The following is an 18,263-nucleotide window of genomic DNA, read 5'->3' as shown; positions in this document are numbered from 1 at the left end:
TTAGAAGGATGAAAGAAATAAGAGTTACACCTTTTTTAGTACTTCCTGTGTGTCTCAAACTCTCTTTTGGGATCATCACGTTTTTTATGCCACTTCAGGTAAGGCAAACAAAGCTTTGAAATTTTCTGAATGATTGTTCGCCTTGCTATCATAATGGTCTCCATCTTCAGCTTAGAACTCCTCAATGGGCTGTCACCATAATTATTTCTAACAGTCCAGCTATTGTGACCACCTGTCTGTGGATGATGCAGGCTCTTCTCCAGACTCTTCACAGATGGACTCCGAAATCAATGCTGATGTTTACTTATGTCTGCATGTGGTTATTTAAAAGCCAAATGTCTTCTAATGTACTGGTGACTTTGAAATTCTCACCACTATCATTGTTATTAATTTTATTAGTGATGTGTCTTTTCCATTATATGAATTGCTTCTGTATTTCGGGCTCCCTTTGCATGTTTTTTGATGTGTGATGCATTGTTTTGTTTTTTTTGCTTTCTCTTTGACCCTACCTTGGGTCATCTCCTAGGTTCCCTAGGAGCTGACTGTTGGTGTCATTCAGGAGATGTAGGGACTCTGAGGGGTTGAGTTAGGGCACAGGTGAAGAGAGTACTTTAGGATCCACCACATTTATTTTTGATTTACAACTGGATTTTTGGAATTGTTGCAGCAGTGGATATCCAATTTACACCACTTAATGTATATTATTCATTTTACAGGTGCCCTCCTCCTAGTCTCACTATAACTATATGCATAATATGTATGTTTGGAGACAACCATGAATGAATTTTACAAAAAATTGGATGCATAACTTCTGACTGCACATCTAATAATTTAAAGAAGTTAACTATATTGCCTAAATTGGAAATGCAAATATGCAATGCCAGAATACAGCAGCAGCACATTAACACATAGTAAATACATAGATGAAAATACTTACTTTAACTCTGTTTGCCATTGCTGCACCACATAGTGTTTCAATAGTCAAAATGACAGAAGGATATCATAGCAGACAGAAGCACTTCTCTGTACGTGTCTGTACGTCTCTTTTGTTACCTCACTTATTACAGTGTACAAATGAATTACTAAGCTTCAGTTACCTTGTGCTACTGAGACTCTAGAATGGATAATAGCAATTTTAGCTCTTTATTTTCTCTTAAGCATCAAGTTATCTGTTGGTTTTGTTTTTCTCTCCCCTTAAATCCATAGCAGTTTAAAGTTCACAACTGGAGGAATTGGGGACAGGTGTTTTAGGAAGAAGCCCTGTGGGTGTAACCTTTACAGCAGCAGATTTTGCCACTATTCACTACAGACTTTTTAACAAATTGTCCCCAAACATGCATTCTCGTTTGAGAATCACGTTTGCCCTAGTGAGACTACCCTTCCCCTGACTGATACTTTATTTTCCATAGAGGCAACAATGACATTTAAAAGTATGCTAGGTCCTGGATACAATAAGGTTTGGTCCGATCATTATTAACAAAGCTCAGGCCCCCTACACCTACTACTCCTCTTTGCTTCTAACTAAACATTCCATATTAGTTAAAAATATTCCTCAACAGATAACCTTCCTAAAGTTAACTTGGATTTTCTCAGCAATGCTGCTGCTGACCTTCCCTACATCTTCAACCTGTTTAACTCCTTTGAAGTCCTGTCTGGCTATAACATTAACTGGTCTAAATTGGCTCTTGCCCCATTGAATCCTTCTTGTCATTTTTCTTCATTCCCCTTTCTTGTTCCCCAAACAAAGTCTTTCAGAAACCCGACATTGGACATTATGCATTGGTCCAGAAACTTTCAGCTGCTAACTTTCCACTTGACCCTCCCTCTAACTGGCATTTCAGACCAGCCTGGCAATAATTAAAATGAATAAATTTTGTTAGCCCTATGTTTCTTTTTCCTCCCCCTCCTACGTACTGGACCACTATTAAGTCTATTTCTTTATTTCTCTGGAATTATAAAAGACAATCAAACATTTGATACAGATTTATCCAGGTGGGGTGGGGGTACCTCCTCCTCCTTCTGGACTCTTCTTCTTTTCTCTTACCCAATGCAGACATCTTATAACTGCTACCATTACAGAGTCACTATTTGCCTCCCGCTGGAAACTTCCTGGACTTGCAACTCCTTCAGTCTGGATATCTTCATCTTCATCTTCTTGCCCTCCTTCAGCTCTTAGTGTCCCAAGTAAACAACTCTTCAAACTCTGCTATCCATTGTTTGTTTCAAGGGCTAGTTAGTGTTGCTCCATGAAGTGGTTTCATTTTCTCATGCTTTGTTCTTTCTTTTTGTTGTGCCCACATTCACCTCCATGAGGTACAAAAACCACTTTATTCATTGACTCCACATCTGTTTCTAAGGTTGACAGAGGGGGATGTTGCCCTATTTTATTTTAACATATTTCAAAAATCACATATTTTTGAATCAATCAATATAAAACCTAATGTGGTAAAGTGAAGTCCATGGCTGATTGCCATTTTAAATAATTAATCACCGTACTCGTGACTTTAAGGAGGAGGGCATGGCAACGTGGTGAGAGTGGTTCCCAGGCACAAAGCAGGCGGTCCTGCACTTTAGTGCACAGGTACGGAACTGCCCATGGCCATAACTGATGCCGGGAGCTGCTAATCGGCACACCTGTGCCATGTTCCCATTTTAAAAGGGAGAAACTCGAGTGCTAGGAAAAAATAAAGAAAGAGACAAGATGGAAAGAAAACACAGAACAGAGGTTAGTGGAGAGAAGAAGAAGAAGGCAGGAGGCAAAGAGCCAGTGCGGAAGTCAGCTGAGCCATTCTGAAACAGCAGGCTCGTGAGAGTGAAGGCAGGCAGCTGGGAGGACAGCTCCGGAAGGAGTGTGTGGCTGACACTTGGGGAGACAGACGGAATTGGCCGCTCCTGCTGAGCTACACAGAGGAGTGGGAGTGACCAGGAAGGTGGACGGCTCACTGCGTAAGTCCAGGGAGGCAGCAAGGGTCAAGGAGGCTTGGGTAGAGAGCTCCAATGTGAGTGGCACAGCTGTTGGAGATCCAAGTCTCGGTCCGGTGTGGAAGCCTATATGTAGCCATGGGATGGAAGGCAACCAGACCTGAGGAATGGCGGCTGTAACTGTCGGATAGGGAGACTCCTCTGCTGTGAGGTCCATGAAGGATAAGTAGAGGAGCCGCCAGATAAAAGGAGAGAGCACCGGGTTTTTTTTTTAGAAAAGAACAGTTCCTGGCAGTGGATTTTAACCTTGTTTTAATGGGATTTATTGCATTATTTTAACCTCCATTTTTTTCACGTTTTTATGGATTATTTATGGACTGTTCTGAAACAATGCACTATTTATTTGGACACTTGTTTTTGGATTGTTTTAATAAAAGCACTTAACACTTATCCACCAGCCCAAAGCCTAGAGTGTTTTGTTCCCATTTGCCACGCTAATCTGGTTACATTATCGACAGTATCAGGTTCAAGAGGCTCCCAAAACTGGAAGAGAGAGCATGGAGTAGGACCCACACCATCACACCGCAAATCCAAAAAAGTTGGAACGCTGAGTAAAACGTAAATAAAAACATAATGCAATGATTTGCAAATCTCATAAACTCATATTTTATTCACAACAGAACATAAAAAACATATCAAATGTTAAAAGTGAGACATTTTACTATTTGTAAGAGCCAATCTTAGAAAGTTAATGTTTGATGTTAGATTCATAAAGTGTTTTCTTAATTTCAATAATAGTATAGAATTTCCTTATAGCTACCTAGAATATGGTATATAGCCTTTTACCCCCTGTAAGTTAACATGAGATAGAACTTTCTTAGCTATATCTGTAGAACACAGTGATAATTAAGCCAGTGATGAAATAGTCTTACTGCTAGCATGGACTATTAGATATGTTTGCAGACAGGAGATGGCATACAGTTTCCTCACTGTGTCTAATTTGGTTAACGTGCTTTAAGTACAACTGTACGACCAAACTTAAATAAATGAAACAAGTTATATAAGCCTTAAATAGAACTTTTCATAAAAAAAGAACTTTTCCTTTCTTTAATACCAATTTTCCTCTATTTTTGTGTGAACTGTTTAGGTATGAAGTATTAGTAAAACCTTTAAAACAAAGACATTGTATATGGAATTACTTGAACACACATCACAATAATGTTTGAATCATCCTATGAAGAAAACTAAAAGCTGCAGAACTTTGGTAATTTTGGATAAACGCAGCTACACTATTTAATGAAAAATATCAGCTCATTTCGAATCTGATGACAGCAACATGTTTCAAAAAACTTGCGACAGGAGCAACAAAACACTGGAAAAGTAAATGGTACTAAAAAGAAACAGCTGGAGGAACATTTTGTAACTAATTAGGTTACCTGGCAACAGGTCAGTAACATGATTGGCTGTATAAAGGGGATCTTAGAAAGGCAGAGCCACTCAGAAGTAAAGATGGGCAGAGGTTTCACCAATCTGTAAAAAACTGTGTCTACAAATTGTGGAACAATTTCAGAATAATGTTCCTCAATGTAAAATTGTGAATACTTTATCTCATCATCTACAGTATGTAATATCATCAAAAGATTCAGAGAATCTGGAGACATGTTTGTGTGTAAGGGATAAGGCTAAACATCAATATTGGATGCTCGTGGTCTTCGGCCCCTCAGGCGGCACTGCATTAAAAACAGGCATGACTCTGTCATGGAAATAACTGCATGGGCTCAGGAACTCTTCCAGAAATCGTTGTCTGTAAACACAGTTTGCCATGCCATTCACAAATGCAAGTTAAAGCTCTATCATGCAAAGAAGAAGCCATATGTGAACATGATCCACAAATACTGTTATCTCCTCTGGGCCAAAGCTCATTTAAAATAGACTGAGGCAAAGTGGAAAACTATTCTGTGGTCAGACAAATCGAAATTTGAATTTTTTGAAAACATGGACGCCACATCCACCAGGCTAAAAAGGAGAGGGACTGTCCAGCTTGCTATCAGCACTCAGTTCAAAAGCCTGCATCTCTAATGGTATGGGGGTGCATTAGTGCCTATGGAACTGGCATCTTGCACATCTGGAAAGGCACCATCAATGCTGAAAGGTACTGTATGTACAGGTTTTAGAGCAGCATATGTTCTAATCCAGATGACGTCTTTTTCAGGGAGGCCTTGCATATTTTAGCAAGACAATGCTAAACCTTATACTGCATCTATTTCAACAGCATGGACTCGTAGTAGAAGAGACCAGGTGCTGAATTGGCATGCCAGCAGTCCAGAGCTTTTATTAATTAAAAACATTTGGCACAACATGAAACGAAAAATACGACAAAGAAGACCCGGGACTTTTGAGAAGTTAGCATCCTATATCAGACAAGATTGGGACAAAATTCCTCTTCTTAAAAGTCCAGCAACTGGTCTCCTCAGTTCCTAGATGTTTACAGACTGTTGTTAAAAGAAGAGGGGATGCTACACAGTGGTAAACATTGCCCTCTCTCAACTTTTTTTGTTTTGTGTTGCTGCCATTAAATTCAAACTTACTTTATTCTTTTCTTAAAATGGTTCATTTTCTCATTTGAAACATTTGATATGTTTTCTATGTTATATCGTGAACAAAATATGGGTTTATGAGATTTTTTTACATTTTACACAGTGTTCTAACTTTTTGGGAATTGGAGTTGTAACAATATCATTAGTTTCATTTATATATTGCTTTTTCAACGTGTCTAAGCACACCACACATTGACAATGGGGAGCCATGTCAACCACCACCAATGTGCAGCATCCTTCTGGATGATGCCACTATTGGCAATTTTGCAACAGTCTGCTCACCCCACATTCCATTTTAGGTAGTGAAGGGGTGAAAGACATAGAGATAGCCAATTTGGGAGCCCAAATGGACATGGCCATAATAGACATATTATACAGGACATCAGGAGAAACCTTACTCTTTCCGAAAGATACCCAGGGATCTTTATTAGAGCTCAGATAGTCAGGACCCCGGTTTTACATCTCATCTGAAGGATGCATCATTTTTTAATAAAGGGTCCCTATCACTGCACTGGGGCATTTGATCCACACACAGACCACAGACTAAGCACCCCCTGATGGCCTCATAAGCACCTCTTCCAGCAGCAACTCAAGCTTTCCTGGTTGGTCTCCCTTCTAAATAACGGCCAAGCCCAAGCATGCTTAGCTTTAGGTGGATTACCTGAAGCTGATTACCTGATTACAGCCAATCTGTTTTTTTATTCTATTCATACAAATTTGATCACAAAAAAATCACAAACACAACACAAAGAGAACAGAACTCTACAGTACAATTATTTCTCTTCCACTCAACAAAATATACTGGGCTTTTGCCCAATTGTACTTGAAATGCTCCCTTAGCAGAGATGAATAAGGTTCCACTGGCCGCATATTTACAGATACAAAATATTGCTCTTGACAGGTTTTTTAACAATATGATGAAAAGGTGGAAATAAAATGAGAAAAACTGGTTTGAATAACAATTTCACATACAACAGAGAAATGTTTGGTTGAAAGAGATTTTGTTGCTTTGGAAAAGTAAAAGCTATGAGCTTAATGCCATTTTATTTCTTCCATTACTATGGCTCACTAACAAGCAGAGCTTGCAGGATTTAGGGGACATCACTTTTATTCATGTAAACAAATAAAGTTTTAAAACCAACCAACCATCGTATACAGTACATGTGATCCTGGCTGAAGTAGTACAGACATACAATTTAATATATTAGCTAATACAGTATGAAAAGGAAAAAAATACTTATTGAGAGATTTTAAACAATATGGGGAAAAACTATCTGAGCACCTATTTATTATTTAAATATTGACATATATATATTTCACTTACCTGTAAAGTACTGCTGGGAGTGATGATGACTTTTGAGTTCCTCCCTCCTTCTTACTTGGCTTTCTTTCTTTAGGAGTTTTCAAAATTGCTGGGTAATTCAGCTTCTAACATTTTAAAGAAAATGTGGAGTTAATTATGTAATATGCTGTATTGGGTACTTATTTCTGCATATAATTTCAATAAGAGAAATATCAATTAAAAAATAAAAATAAAAAAATGAAATGAGAATCTTAAATTTAAACATCTAATTGTCATCAAGTTTAAGTTCAGCAATAATTGTACAGCTGAAGAAACACAGATGAAAAATGGAGGTTTATTGACAAACCGCTGACAGCAGAAATACAAAAAAGTGTGCACCTGCTTTCAAACCAGTTGCTATGTATACCCCCTTTATTATTTTCTAGTCTATTACACAGATTTGGCAAATAAGTGAGATAGGAGTGTGGAAAGTGTTAGGTGTGGTTTCTCCAGCCTATTAAGAAATGTATTTTTATAGATTTTTATGTGTTTCTCATGAACATAAGCTTAACCTTGCATCTGTTGTACAGAATAAAAAGTAGCTCTTGCAATCTGTTTTCTTGTTAATAGCTGCAAAAAGCAAGATGATGATATTTTCATGTTTTAGTGAGCTGAGTATCTGAACTAACAGGAGGTATGTCTAAAATAGAACCATTATAAGGATTGAGTGTACACATGCTATCACTTAACACAGTTCTTCCCTAAGTAAATAAATGAAAGGCTTGCAGTTAAAGTTAAGTATGGTTGTGCGATGTCATATATTTTATTTTCAGTGGTGGTCTGAGTAAGGTTGTCAGTGGTAATAAGTTAAGAAAAACACTGTGATCGCCTCTTATCTTTTTTTCATGACTGATGAAAAGCCAATTAATGCTTTTCTGATAACATAACATATAAAATACTGTTTAGGAAAGTTTGCAAACTCCACAAAAACATTTGTCAGGTTAGGATTTGATCGCAGTTCTTGAACTGTGAGGCTGCCCCTTGAGACATACAGTTGAGTCTAAAGGCATTTTCACACAAGTTTTTTGCTTTGTTCCAATTTCCAGTTAGCTTGTTTGTGTTTCACACTTTAAACTTTAGTAAATATCCCATGGGTGTGTCGTGGACTTTGGGGGAAAAAATATAATGGATATTTGTGCACCACACTGGATTTTAACTGAAAGGCTATTTGAAAATGATGTTTATAATCTGAAGGACACATTTTAAATAGCCAAGTGTACAACAAAAGACAAGCTATGCTGATGGCATACACTGATGTGCTTCATGCATCTATGACAGTAGACTTATAAAGTAGTTTACATTTAACTGTACCCCCTGCTCGCTTCGCTTGCCAACCCTCGTTTTTGTTTTTCCGGATAAACACTTTTATAAAGTTTTTTTTTTCATTGAATTGTTGTTATTTCATTAGTTTCACTTTTATTTCAGAACTTATGTAAAAACAATATTTGGAATCTTTCGAGTCCCAATATGCTGAATCTTTTAAATGAGGTCAGTGAGACATGTGTTTAATGACTTTGTACCATAATTCAGGATAGGTTTCTCTGTTTGGAATTTCAGCACAGACAAAGTGATCTACATCATCAACAGTTAATATTTTTTTTGCAAAGTAACCAATAAATGCATTTGAGGTAAAACACATTTTTGAAATTCTCTGACTTAAACTTCAAAGCCTTACAATATTTACATACTTCTGACATATCACCTGTGTCCATATATTCGATCTCTATTCGCCTTTTAGTTATTTCTCCAAATAATAAAATCCCTTGACTCATTATACTATGAATGAGATTCCCCAATTACCGACAGCGGACTCCCAGAATGATTACCACAATACACAAAATGTCACACACAATGCACAGAATTTCATGTAGTGAAATCAGTTCTGTGCCATATCACAATCAGATCTCATTTGAACTGCTCTAGGATTCGCTTGGTAAGGCACCAAGAGTCTTGGTACAGTTGTTTTGGTCCACATCAGAGTGCAATTGGCGTGTTCACATCCACAAAAACTAACTGAACTTTCAGGGAGAAGGTGTCAGATTTCGAAAAACTAGACCCAAATGAACAAGGTATAAAAACACCGTAAAATGCCACCTTAATTAGACTTAGCTCAGTGGCTGAGGAAGGAGATGTTTTAACATCTGTTGATTCCATGAATGTAAATATAGTAGAGTCTCGCTTATCCGACATAAACGGGCTGGCAGAACATCGAATAAGCGAAAATGTTGGATAATGGGAGGTGTTAAGAAAAAGCCTATTAAACGTCAAACTATGTTATCATTTTACACATTACGAACCTAATAATCATGTTTTACAACAAAACAACAGAAAAAATGAACTGAAAAAATGAACTTAGCAACAAAAAATAGACTACGCTCACGCTCGCAACTTGCAGTTCTTGTTGCCAATTGATACGTTTTTTTTGGGGTTTTTTTGCAGTGGGACGTTGGATAATACGGAATGTTGGATAAGCGAAGGTCGGATAAGCGAGACTCTACTGTATAATGTCTTTATATTCAGTATTTCCTGCATATACAGTACAATCCACAAAATTATCTCACCAAAATTATATACAATTATATACTGTACAATAGTCCAGATTATTTGACTCTGGGCATCATACTGTATTATAGGAAGATAACTTATAGATGGAGGAAAGAGGAGCAATAAAAGTAAAGCAAATAAAAGGTGAAGGGTGATACCACTTAATTGCTATGTCAGTAAACATTAAACTTATTTATTTGGTATCAGTAAAACTTAGCTCTGTTAATGAGTTGAACTAGGTTGAATGATAAACTCAATCAATAAATATTTGTTGAACACATATTGGTTCTAAAGATGATTTTAAAACCGCTTAAAATATAAGGAAGCACATATTAATCACCAGGTTTAGTGCAGAAAAACAAAATGACAAGATACTGTATATCACTGTATGTTTTTATAGAAAATATACAGTACATGCTACAAATTGCATGAGAAAAGTTAAAAAACACATTTCCACCCTACTTGTATAGAGTTTTGAAAGTGACAGACAAGGACAAGTTGGTTTAGGTGGAAAGAAAAACACTATCCTTGAGGAAAGTATATTGAGGCAGTTTATTTTCCTCAGTATCCTGCTACATTGGTGCTCCATAGGTTAATTAGAAAAATTATCTTATTGGGCCCAACTCTTCACAAAGCAGACAAGATTCTCTTTAGGTTTCCACTAATCTGTGGCATGCTAGCTCCTCAGACAGCAACCATCTATCAAAGTCATTTCTCTACGGCCCTATGGGCCTACATCTGTTCAGCCAACTGGAAAAAAAAATGTCATGCAAGCTGTGCAAATGAATCCTACTACAGAATTCTTAAGGCTTTACCAGAAGATGTACTTGGGGGTCTTGGTTTAGTTTTAGGTTATCAAAAGGTAAAATACATAGGGTACAATTTGTAAACATCATCTTTCACACATACATACTAAGAAAATAAGCAAGTGACAGCTAAAAATTCTCTACAAACAATAGCAAGAAAATTGGGTTATTTTGTTACATTTAGCTCTTCATAATATAATACAACTGTTAAATGTGTTTATGTACAGTATATTGTACATATAAAAGATGCACAAAAATAATTACATATACAGTAAATATTTGACAGGTTCTGTGTGGTCCAGTTAAAACAGTTTACCATTTACAGTTTACATATGCATATTTTTTTCAATTTAAATAAAGAACAAAACTGCAGAACCTTTAAAATAAAGCCATAACTTGCAGTTTAACCAAAATCAATCATCCAAGGAGTAAAAATAAATGAATAATAAATATTTTAAGCAAGAAATTAAAAAATCATAATAAATACACAATAAATCCACAAATCTTGCCTAATCATACCTTTTTTGAAAAGTGCTAGCATAGATCTCTGTATTAAGCTTAATTTAATCAAATTTTCTTATAAGTGGTTGTGCATGCTTAGGATGGTTATAAAGAGGGAGATTGAACACTAAGAGCAGCTCTCTCACATCACACCAATTAATACACTTCAAAATGAAAGTAAAAGAATCACTGAACCATGTAGCCAAATAGTAATTCCATTGGACATACATGATCTAAAAATTAGTCAGACAACACTAAAAACACTTGAAAAGAAAAACATACAAAAATAGGTTTCAGTTCATAAATAAGGCTACTCAGTTCCACAGAGATCAGCTGAGCTAGATATTGAGCCTAAATCAACCATTTCCTGGGTGTCTCATGCTCAGATGTCATCAGAAGAATTTTTTACTTACTTACTTTTAGTGGCTCAGATGTGTAAATAGCACCATAAAATGAGCATTGCAACAGGTCTTTAGTAAATATATGCCTAAATCACAGGGTCATTATTATTGCCACCTTTCATGAACACAAGATTGTAAATGCAACTCTGTGTTATGTTGTATGTCTTGCTGTCTCTTTTAAGCAGTTTTGGAATTAATATTGTATCTGCCTTATGCCCAGTGATTTTGTAATTGGCCTCTCATAAATTCAGATAAGAAAATAATGAATGAATTACATATTGCTATTCAAATCTGCTACTTTTACTATGTGAAAGTTTCGATATTTTAATCACTCTATGAAATGTTCACTTTCAGTATTACATTCCTGATCTGAATCATTCTCAGGAAACTAAAAAAAATGTCATGTAGGCTAAGCAAATCAAAATTGCTATGAAAGCTGAGACATCATATGAGGTAATGATGTGAAACCATATGAAAAAATAAAAGATCTGTGCAGCAAAGATTGAGACAATACAAAGATGTGTTATATTTCATTAGTCATAAAATGGCCTGAATAAATAAGTAACATTGCCAGCCTGCAGTGATCACAGCTGGCATGGCATTCTATACACCATCTTTCTTTAAAAATATTTGGGGGTGGAAAACCAACACACAAGGCACAAATAAACTTTTAAGATCATATCTCAAAAGCTGATTTTACAAAGCAATTTTATGCAATGGTATTGTAGGTGTTTTTTTTTATTTTTAAACAATGGCCATTGAGTTTTACATTGTAACCTCTGACTATACTAGATTTCTTACCACTTTTGTTACTGTAAATTAGACCACAGACATATTTAGTTATGATACTGATTTATCTTGAGTACATTATAATGTATATATAATTGTTGTTTACCAGCTTTTTAACAACTGAGATCAATAAAGCACAGTGCATATTCATGTACTGTATGTAGATATCTATTAAGCCATGCACAAAATGCAGATATTCAGAAGAAAATGTATACTTTTTACCTCTTTTTCATCTGTTCTACCTTGTCAATGGAGAAAATATGGCCATGCAACAGCAAGAAGTCAAACCAAATGTTGCAAAGGAAAATGCTGCACAATTTCACATTTAACAAAGAATAAAAACTGCAATATTTTAAAGGATATATAATGTGACAAAAAAGATTTGCACTTTACTTGCTGTATCATTTTTTTATTTGTATTCTGCTCTCCCTTTTCTGAAAACAAAAGAAACATCAAACATCTGGTGTAAACCATCCTGTCTTGCCGATGCTGCTACAAAAGTGTGCAGATTTCTAAATTCATTTAAACACTATGTAAAAAAATGAAACATCCAGGACACTAATTTTCCATCTATTTTGCAGCATCTTCTCAAAGAGAAAACAAAATGATATTATTTGAAGTTCAAACTAGAATAAATCTGTTTAGGTACTGGATTTTTAATGTACAGTGGAACCTCGGTTCACGACCATAATTCGTTCCAAAACTCTGGTCGTAACCCGATTTGGTCATGAACCGAAGCAATTTCCCCCATAGGATTGTACGTAAATACAATTAATCTGTTCCAGACCATACAAACTGTATGTAAATATATATATTTTTTAAGTTTTTAAGCACAAATATAGTTAATTAAACCATAGAATGCACAGCATAATAGTAAACTAAATGTAAAAACATTGAATAACACTTGAGAAAACCTTAAACAACAGAGAAAACTAACACTACAATAGTTCGCGCTATAGCGCTACCAACCACTGGCTAAAAACACTTTTTTTTAATGAGTTTTAAGCACAGGGAAAAAAATGAACATTTGAAAAAATCTGTAATTTAATAAACCACCAAGAAAAGTAACATTGCAACAATGCACACTACGAACCGATCGCTGTAAACAGAAGTGAAAACAAAAACAAGCCCAGTGCATTCTTTAACTGCCTTCTCTACCGTATGCGTCCAGCCCTCTCTCTCGTTCGCTCGCCTGTGTGTGTGTGTGTGTATGTGTATATGTCTCTCTCTCTCGCACGCCTTTGTGTGTGTGTCTCTCTCTCGCGCGCGCGCGCGCCTGTGTATGTGTCTCTCTCTCTCTCGCTCGCTCGCGTGCATGCGTGCGTGTGTGTGTGTGTGTGTGTGTGTGTTGCGCTGTCTTGCTCTCTCTCTTTCTTGCTCGCTGCACAGGAAATGCACAGGGAGAGACTGAACACGTACAAACTGAAAGGGAAACTGGCTTGTTCGTATACCGAGTGTGTGGTCGTGAACAGATGCAAAAGTTTGGCGAACTTTTTGGTCGTAAACCGATTTGTACGTTTGTAAACTGAGGTTCCACTGTATTTGAATTTTTACCAAAAAAAAAAGGCAACTTATATCCATTAATATTCCCAATTCCTTGCACATCACGTGATGTCATTATGTGTAAACATGTAAAAATACTTTTATATCATTAAGATATACAAGATTACCAACCTGTCCAAGAATGCTACCAAGCAATGTCCACATAGTCTGTCCTTCATTTCTTAAATTACCATTGATATTTTGTAGGTCCTCCAATGACTCGCACAACTAAGTAAAATAAAAAACAAAGATCTAAGAAATACACTTCTTGTATGGTAAAAGACAAAATAATCTCTCAGTAATAATTTGAGCATTGTATTTATTAACAGAAGAAATTTTTCTTATTCACATATGTCAGAAATAGATCAAAACAGAATACAGTATATTCCAAGAGACTCACACTTGAACCAAAAATAAGGAGTAGTAAATTAAGACATTCAAGCAAAGGTATAAAATATTCAACATCATTTTATAAAAAGGGTAATCAACATTATTTCTTTTTAGTTTTAACCGGACTATTAAAATAAGAATAGCCTAAACCTGGTTAAATATAGGTATAGCAGATTTGCAGTGGGTAACACTTCATAGTTCCCAGGACCTGGATTTGTTTTCCTGGCCTGGTCACTTTCTGTACTCAATCAGGCATGCTCTTTTTATGTTTGGGACATCTACCTCCAGCTACTGTGGAATCCCTAGACATACTACACAAAATTAAGCATGTCTGGATGAGCTAGCTAGATTCACTCCCTGCTTATTGTTCACTGCTGCCAAAATAGTAGCTGGCTTCTCTTGATCAAATTGTGAAGAAACAGGACTCAACACTGACTTTCAAAAGTGGTCGCCATGCCTCATTGACTTTTGTATGCTGAAAATATGATTGCCATTTTTAACAGCTTGTATTTTAAGCAATTAGGATGCTGTACAATTATAAATACTTTTGTTTTATCTACAACTTTATAGCATTTTAATCCACAGCATTATCACCTAACATGTCAAAATTATGGCTCTGTGCAAACCCATTCCTTGTGTCACATGGTTTGTTAAAACCTAGCCTATGAGGAATGGATTCTATAATTCTGTTTATGAACTAACTGTTCAGAAATGCTTTTACAGCTAAAACACTTCTTAATTAGCATGGATTGAAATCTTGCCAGTGAACATCTGGGCCTTTACATGTGCCTTCTTGAGCAGGGGGACCTTGCAGGAGCTGCAAGATTTCAGTCCATTACGGCGTAGTGTTACCAATGGTGTTCTTAGTAACTGTGGTCCCAAATGCCTTCAGATCATTAACAAGCTCCTCCCGTGTAGTTTTGGGCTAATCCCTCACGTTTCTCATGATTATCCTCACCCCATAAGGCAAGATCTTGCATGGAGCTCCAGACCGAGGGCATCTGATGGTCATTTTATATTTCTTCCATTTCCAAATAACTGCACCAACAGTTGTCACCTTCTCACCAAGTTTTTTGCTGAGGGTCTTATTGCTCATTCCAACCTTGTGCAAGTCTACAATCTTGTCCCTGATGTCCTTTGACAGTTCTTTGGTCTTTCCCATGGTGGTGGAGAGGTTGGAATGGAAGAAATATGATTCTGTGGACAGGTGTGCTTTATACACATAATGAGTTGAGATCAGGATTACCTATAATTAATTGATTGATTGTAATCTGTGTGCCACATGGGCACACAGCCAATTTGCTGGAGCCAGAATTCTGGCTGGGTTATAGGGTATCAAATACTTATATATCTCAATGACATGCAAATCAATTTAAAACTTTTATGTAATGTGTATGTAACAGCATATGACTGTGTATGTCGTTTCTGCTTGGTCACCTCATGTTTTACATCCTTTTTACAACATATTCAGCAGCATTTCTTTTACTTGTTCCTTTTATTGGGTTTCTAAAATATCCATCATTGCACCTTGAATTCAAATAAAAAGAAATAATTATTAAAAGTAAAAATATTGGTGTTTCATTTTTCTTAATATTGCAGTACTCTGAAGAAGCAATCAATGTCAATCAAGAAGCAATATGTAAACAAATGTGTCAAAAGAATGCTGTTTTTACTAACATGTAATGAAAACTGTTGAGAGTCAGCATTATTTGTTGTATAATGCAATGTTGAATGTCATCACATTTGTAGCGCCTTTGCTTTAGTTCCATCATTGCTGACTTTTTTTCCCAGCACGTTTCAGATAATATATCTTTCATCTTTACACTACCACATATAAGATGCTTTGTACCAGCCATGGGTTCTGTGGCATTTCTCAGCCTCTCTAAGCTAAAGGAGACTTTTAACATTCCTTTTAACATTTCATCCTCACCAGCTCACACATGTTGCATGGCAGCCAGTTGTTACACTGTGTGTTAACTGCTTTATTTGAACAAATGAAAGCTAGAAAGTGCAATGCACATAAACGCAGCTTAAATAACTGTAAAACCAACTAGTGACTGGCAAGTTATATACCAATCCACTGACTATGCATAATGAGCAAAAACTGGCCATTACTGATCCACAGTCAAAATAAATGTTTATCACTAAATATGATGGTGGCCAATGGCAATTGGTATTGTTGAGCCTTGAGAAAGCTTTGAAAATGGACAGATGGATGGTTTTAAAGTAAACATAAAGCCATCTAAAATCAAATTTGACTTAGAGTGAAACTAGAGGACTATCCACTCAGTCATCTACTAGAATTCTTTACTCATTATAGCACTGCAGGCAGGGCATGACAAGTATCTCCCCTGTACGGGATACTAACTAGTCCAATTCAGGTTTCTTATTGTTACATGCTATATCCTACCTGGTAATTAAGACTTAGCAATTAACGTGTGATCTTGGGGGAGTGGAAGGAAAATGTGTAACACTATAAAAATCCATTTTGCAAGATTGTTAGAATTTGGAAAGTGTATTTTGTGTGATAGCTTTAAATAAAATAATTTTTTTCAAAAAAACAAAATGTAAGAAAAGCACCTTAAATCATATTATTTATGCACTGTGCCAGTACCTTATTATATTCTATGTGGAGTTTTTCTTGCTCATTTTCCATCTTATCTTTCAGGTTCTTTTGCTCTGCAATACTTTCCTGGATTTGTATCATTCTCATATTCCTTTCTGAATGAAAGAAAGGAAAGTTATATGCTGCATAAGCTCACGAAATATGAAAATATTAGCAAATATATTTATCACATCTAAATTATAACATCAAATATTCAGTTACCACTTAACATTTACTACATCACTATAATAATTAAACAGACTGATTTCTTTTTCCTACCAAGATAATAGTTCACAAAATCTGCAGTTAAAGCTGGCTGTTTATGTTTTCTTCTGCCATCAACACTGGAGCTGGTATCTGAAGTATCAACTGGAAATATATCTGTACTGATTCCCATGAGTTCAGCCTTACGCATAAGCTTACGAATTGCAGAGGCACTGCTGGTAAGTGGTCGTGGTAGTTTCTCTCTTGGCACCCAAGCTTGTGGTCTGGTGTTACGGGCCAGTTCTGTTTTAGTACGATACTGCTCAAGTCTGGCAGTAATTCGAGCCTAAAATGACATTTACATAAAAGAAATATAAAGAATTACAAAGAAGTTAATTAACACACAATAAAAACAGCAACATCGTTAAAAAATTCCACTAGTAATAAAATATCCAGAAGAAAGATCCTAATGATACTGAATGGTGATTCTGGTACTAATCACATTTTAAGTAGGTCAAGTTACAAATATTACTGTATACTTAATCTTCCTACAAACCAGTACTGCAGATGACATCTTCAATGTCACATACATACTTGCACTTTATCTTTAAATGAAGATAGAAAACTGTAGTGAAATATCATCCATATAATATATAAGTAAAAACTCAAAAAGATGAAATCTTTAGTTAGGGTGTTCATGGGCAAACATCACGCTACTGTGGTGTTCCCAGACTCCAAGTTCCCATGGTTTCTTGATCTTTGCATTACTCTTTCAGGTAGCTTACTATCCTTAAATTAATCGCTCACTGAGGCTGCACAAACTGAAATTCTTTTGTGACTTTGCCATTTGCCCCTTTTAAAGGGTCCCCTGAAGTTGATCATTTGTGTAATGGAATGTGAGCTCATTACTGGTGTGTGACTGATCTCCAGGCTAATGCAGCTTGTCAGCAATGTTACAAACAGTGCATTAATGGTTGTAGTGCCTGGTGTAAACTAAGTTACCTTAGCAGAGAGATGTTTGTGTAACTTGCTAGCATATACATACATACATACATATATACATACAAACATACTCACATTATTATATATACTGCATATATATACTGTATATATATTTATTTGTAGTTGGAGAATCCACAAAGGGAGAGAATGAATCACGTATCATAAAGTAGTTTTTATTCCTGCGCTTTCAGCTCCTGCCAGGAGCCATCATCAGAGAATAATGATTAGACACACAAGAATCAAAAGCAATATATAGGAAAATTAGGTGGGGGGGGATGGTAGGTGAGTGTGTGCCCAGCATATGCAAACTTAAGAAGAAGAACATCCTCATAATAAATAAAACTTTACGACTAACACCCTCCTAACCCTAATCATTATCCTCTAATGACGGCTCCTGGTAGGAGCTGAAAGCTCAGGTATAAAAACTACTTTATGATACGTGATTCATTCTCTCCCTTTGTGGATTCTCCAACTACAAATAAGCAAACCGTATCACAAACCTTCACTTCCATATATATATATATATATATATATATATATATATATATATATATATATATATATATATATATATGGTTGAAATAGTTTACTGTCAAATAAATGCAAAGAGTACACGAC

The 18,263-nt window shown here is 36.0% G+C and overlaps 1 protein-coding gene across 3 annotated transcripts in view; it reads right to left on the bottom strand.

Moving 5' to 3' along the window:
* The window catches only part of phf14 (PHD finger protein 14), a 299,338-nt gene that overhangs the window by 176,405 nt on the left and 104,670 nt on the right, over nucleotides 1-18,263 (bottom strand). For all 3 annotated transcript variants that reach the window (XM_028817150.2, XM_028817152.2, XM_028817151.2), the window contains exons 9-12: nucleotides 16,719-16,989; nucleotides 16,449-16,555; nucleotides 13,577-13,672; nucleotides 6,844-6,947 (exon numbers count right to left, since the gene is read on the bottom strand). In XM_028817150.2, coding sequence (XP_028672983.1) covers nucleotides 6,844-6,947; nucleotides 13,577-13,672; nucleotides 16,449-16,555; nucleotides 16,719-16,989 — 578 coding nt within the window. The remainder of the gene's footprint in view (nucleotides 1-6,843; nucleotides 6,948-13,576; nucleotides 13,673-16,448; nucleotides 16,556-16,718; nucleotides 16,990-18,263) is intronic.

This window comes from Erpetoichthys calabaricus, chromosome 13 (assembly GCF_900747795.2).
Source record: "Erpetoichthys calabaricus chromosome 13, fErpCal1.3, whole genome shotgun sequence".
NCBI lineage: Eukaryota > Metazoa > Chordata > Cladistia > Polypteriformes > Polypteridae > Erpetoichthys > Erpetoichthys calabaricus.
The sequence above is the reverse complement of the archived record's forward strand: the minus strand, read 5'-3'. Positions and strand labels throughout refer to the sequence as shown.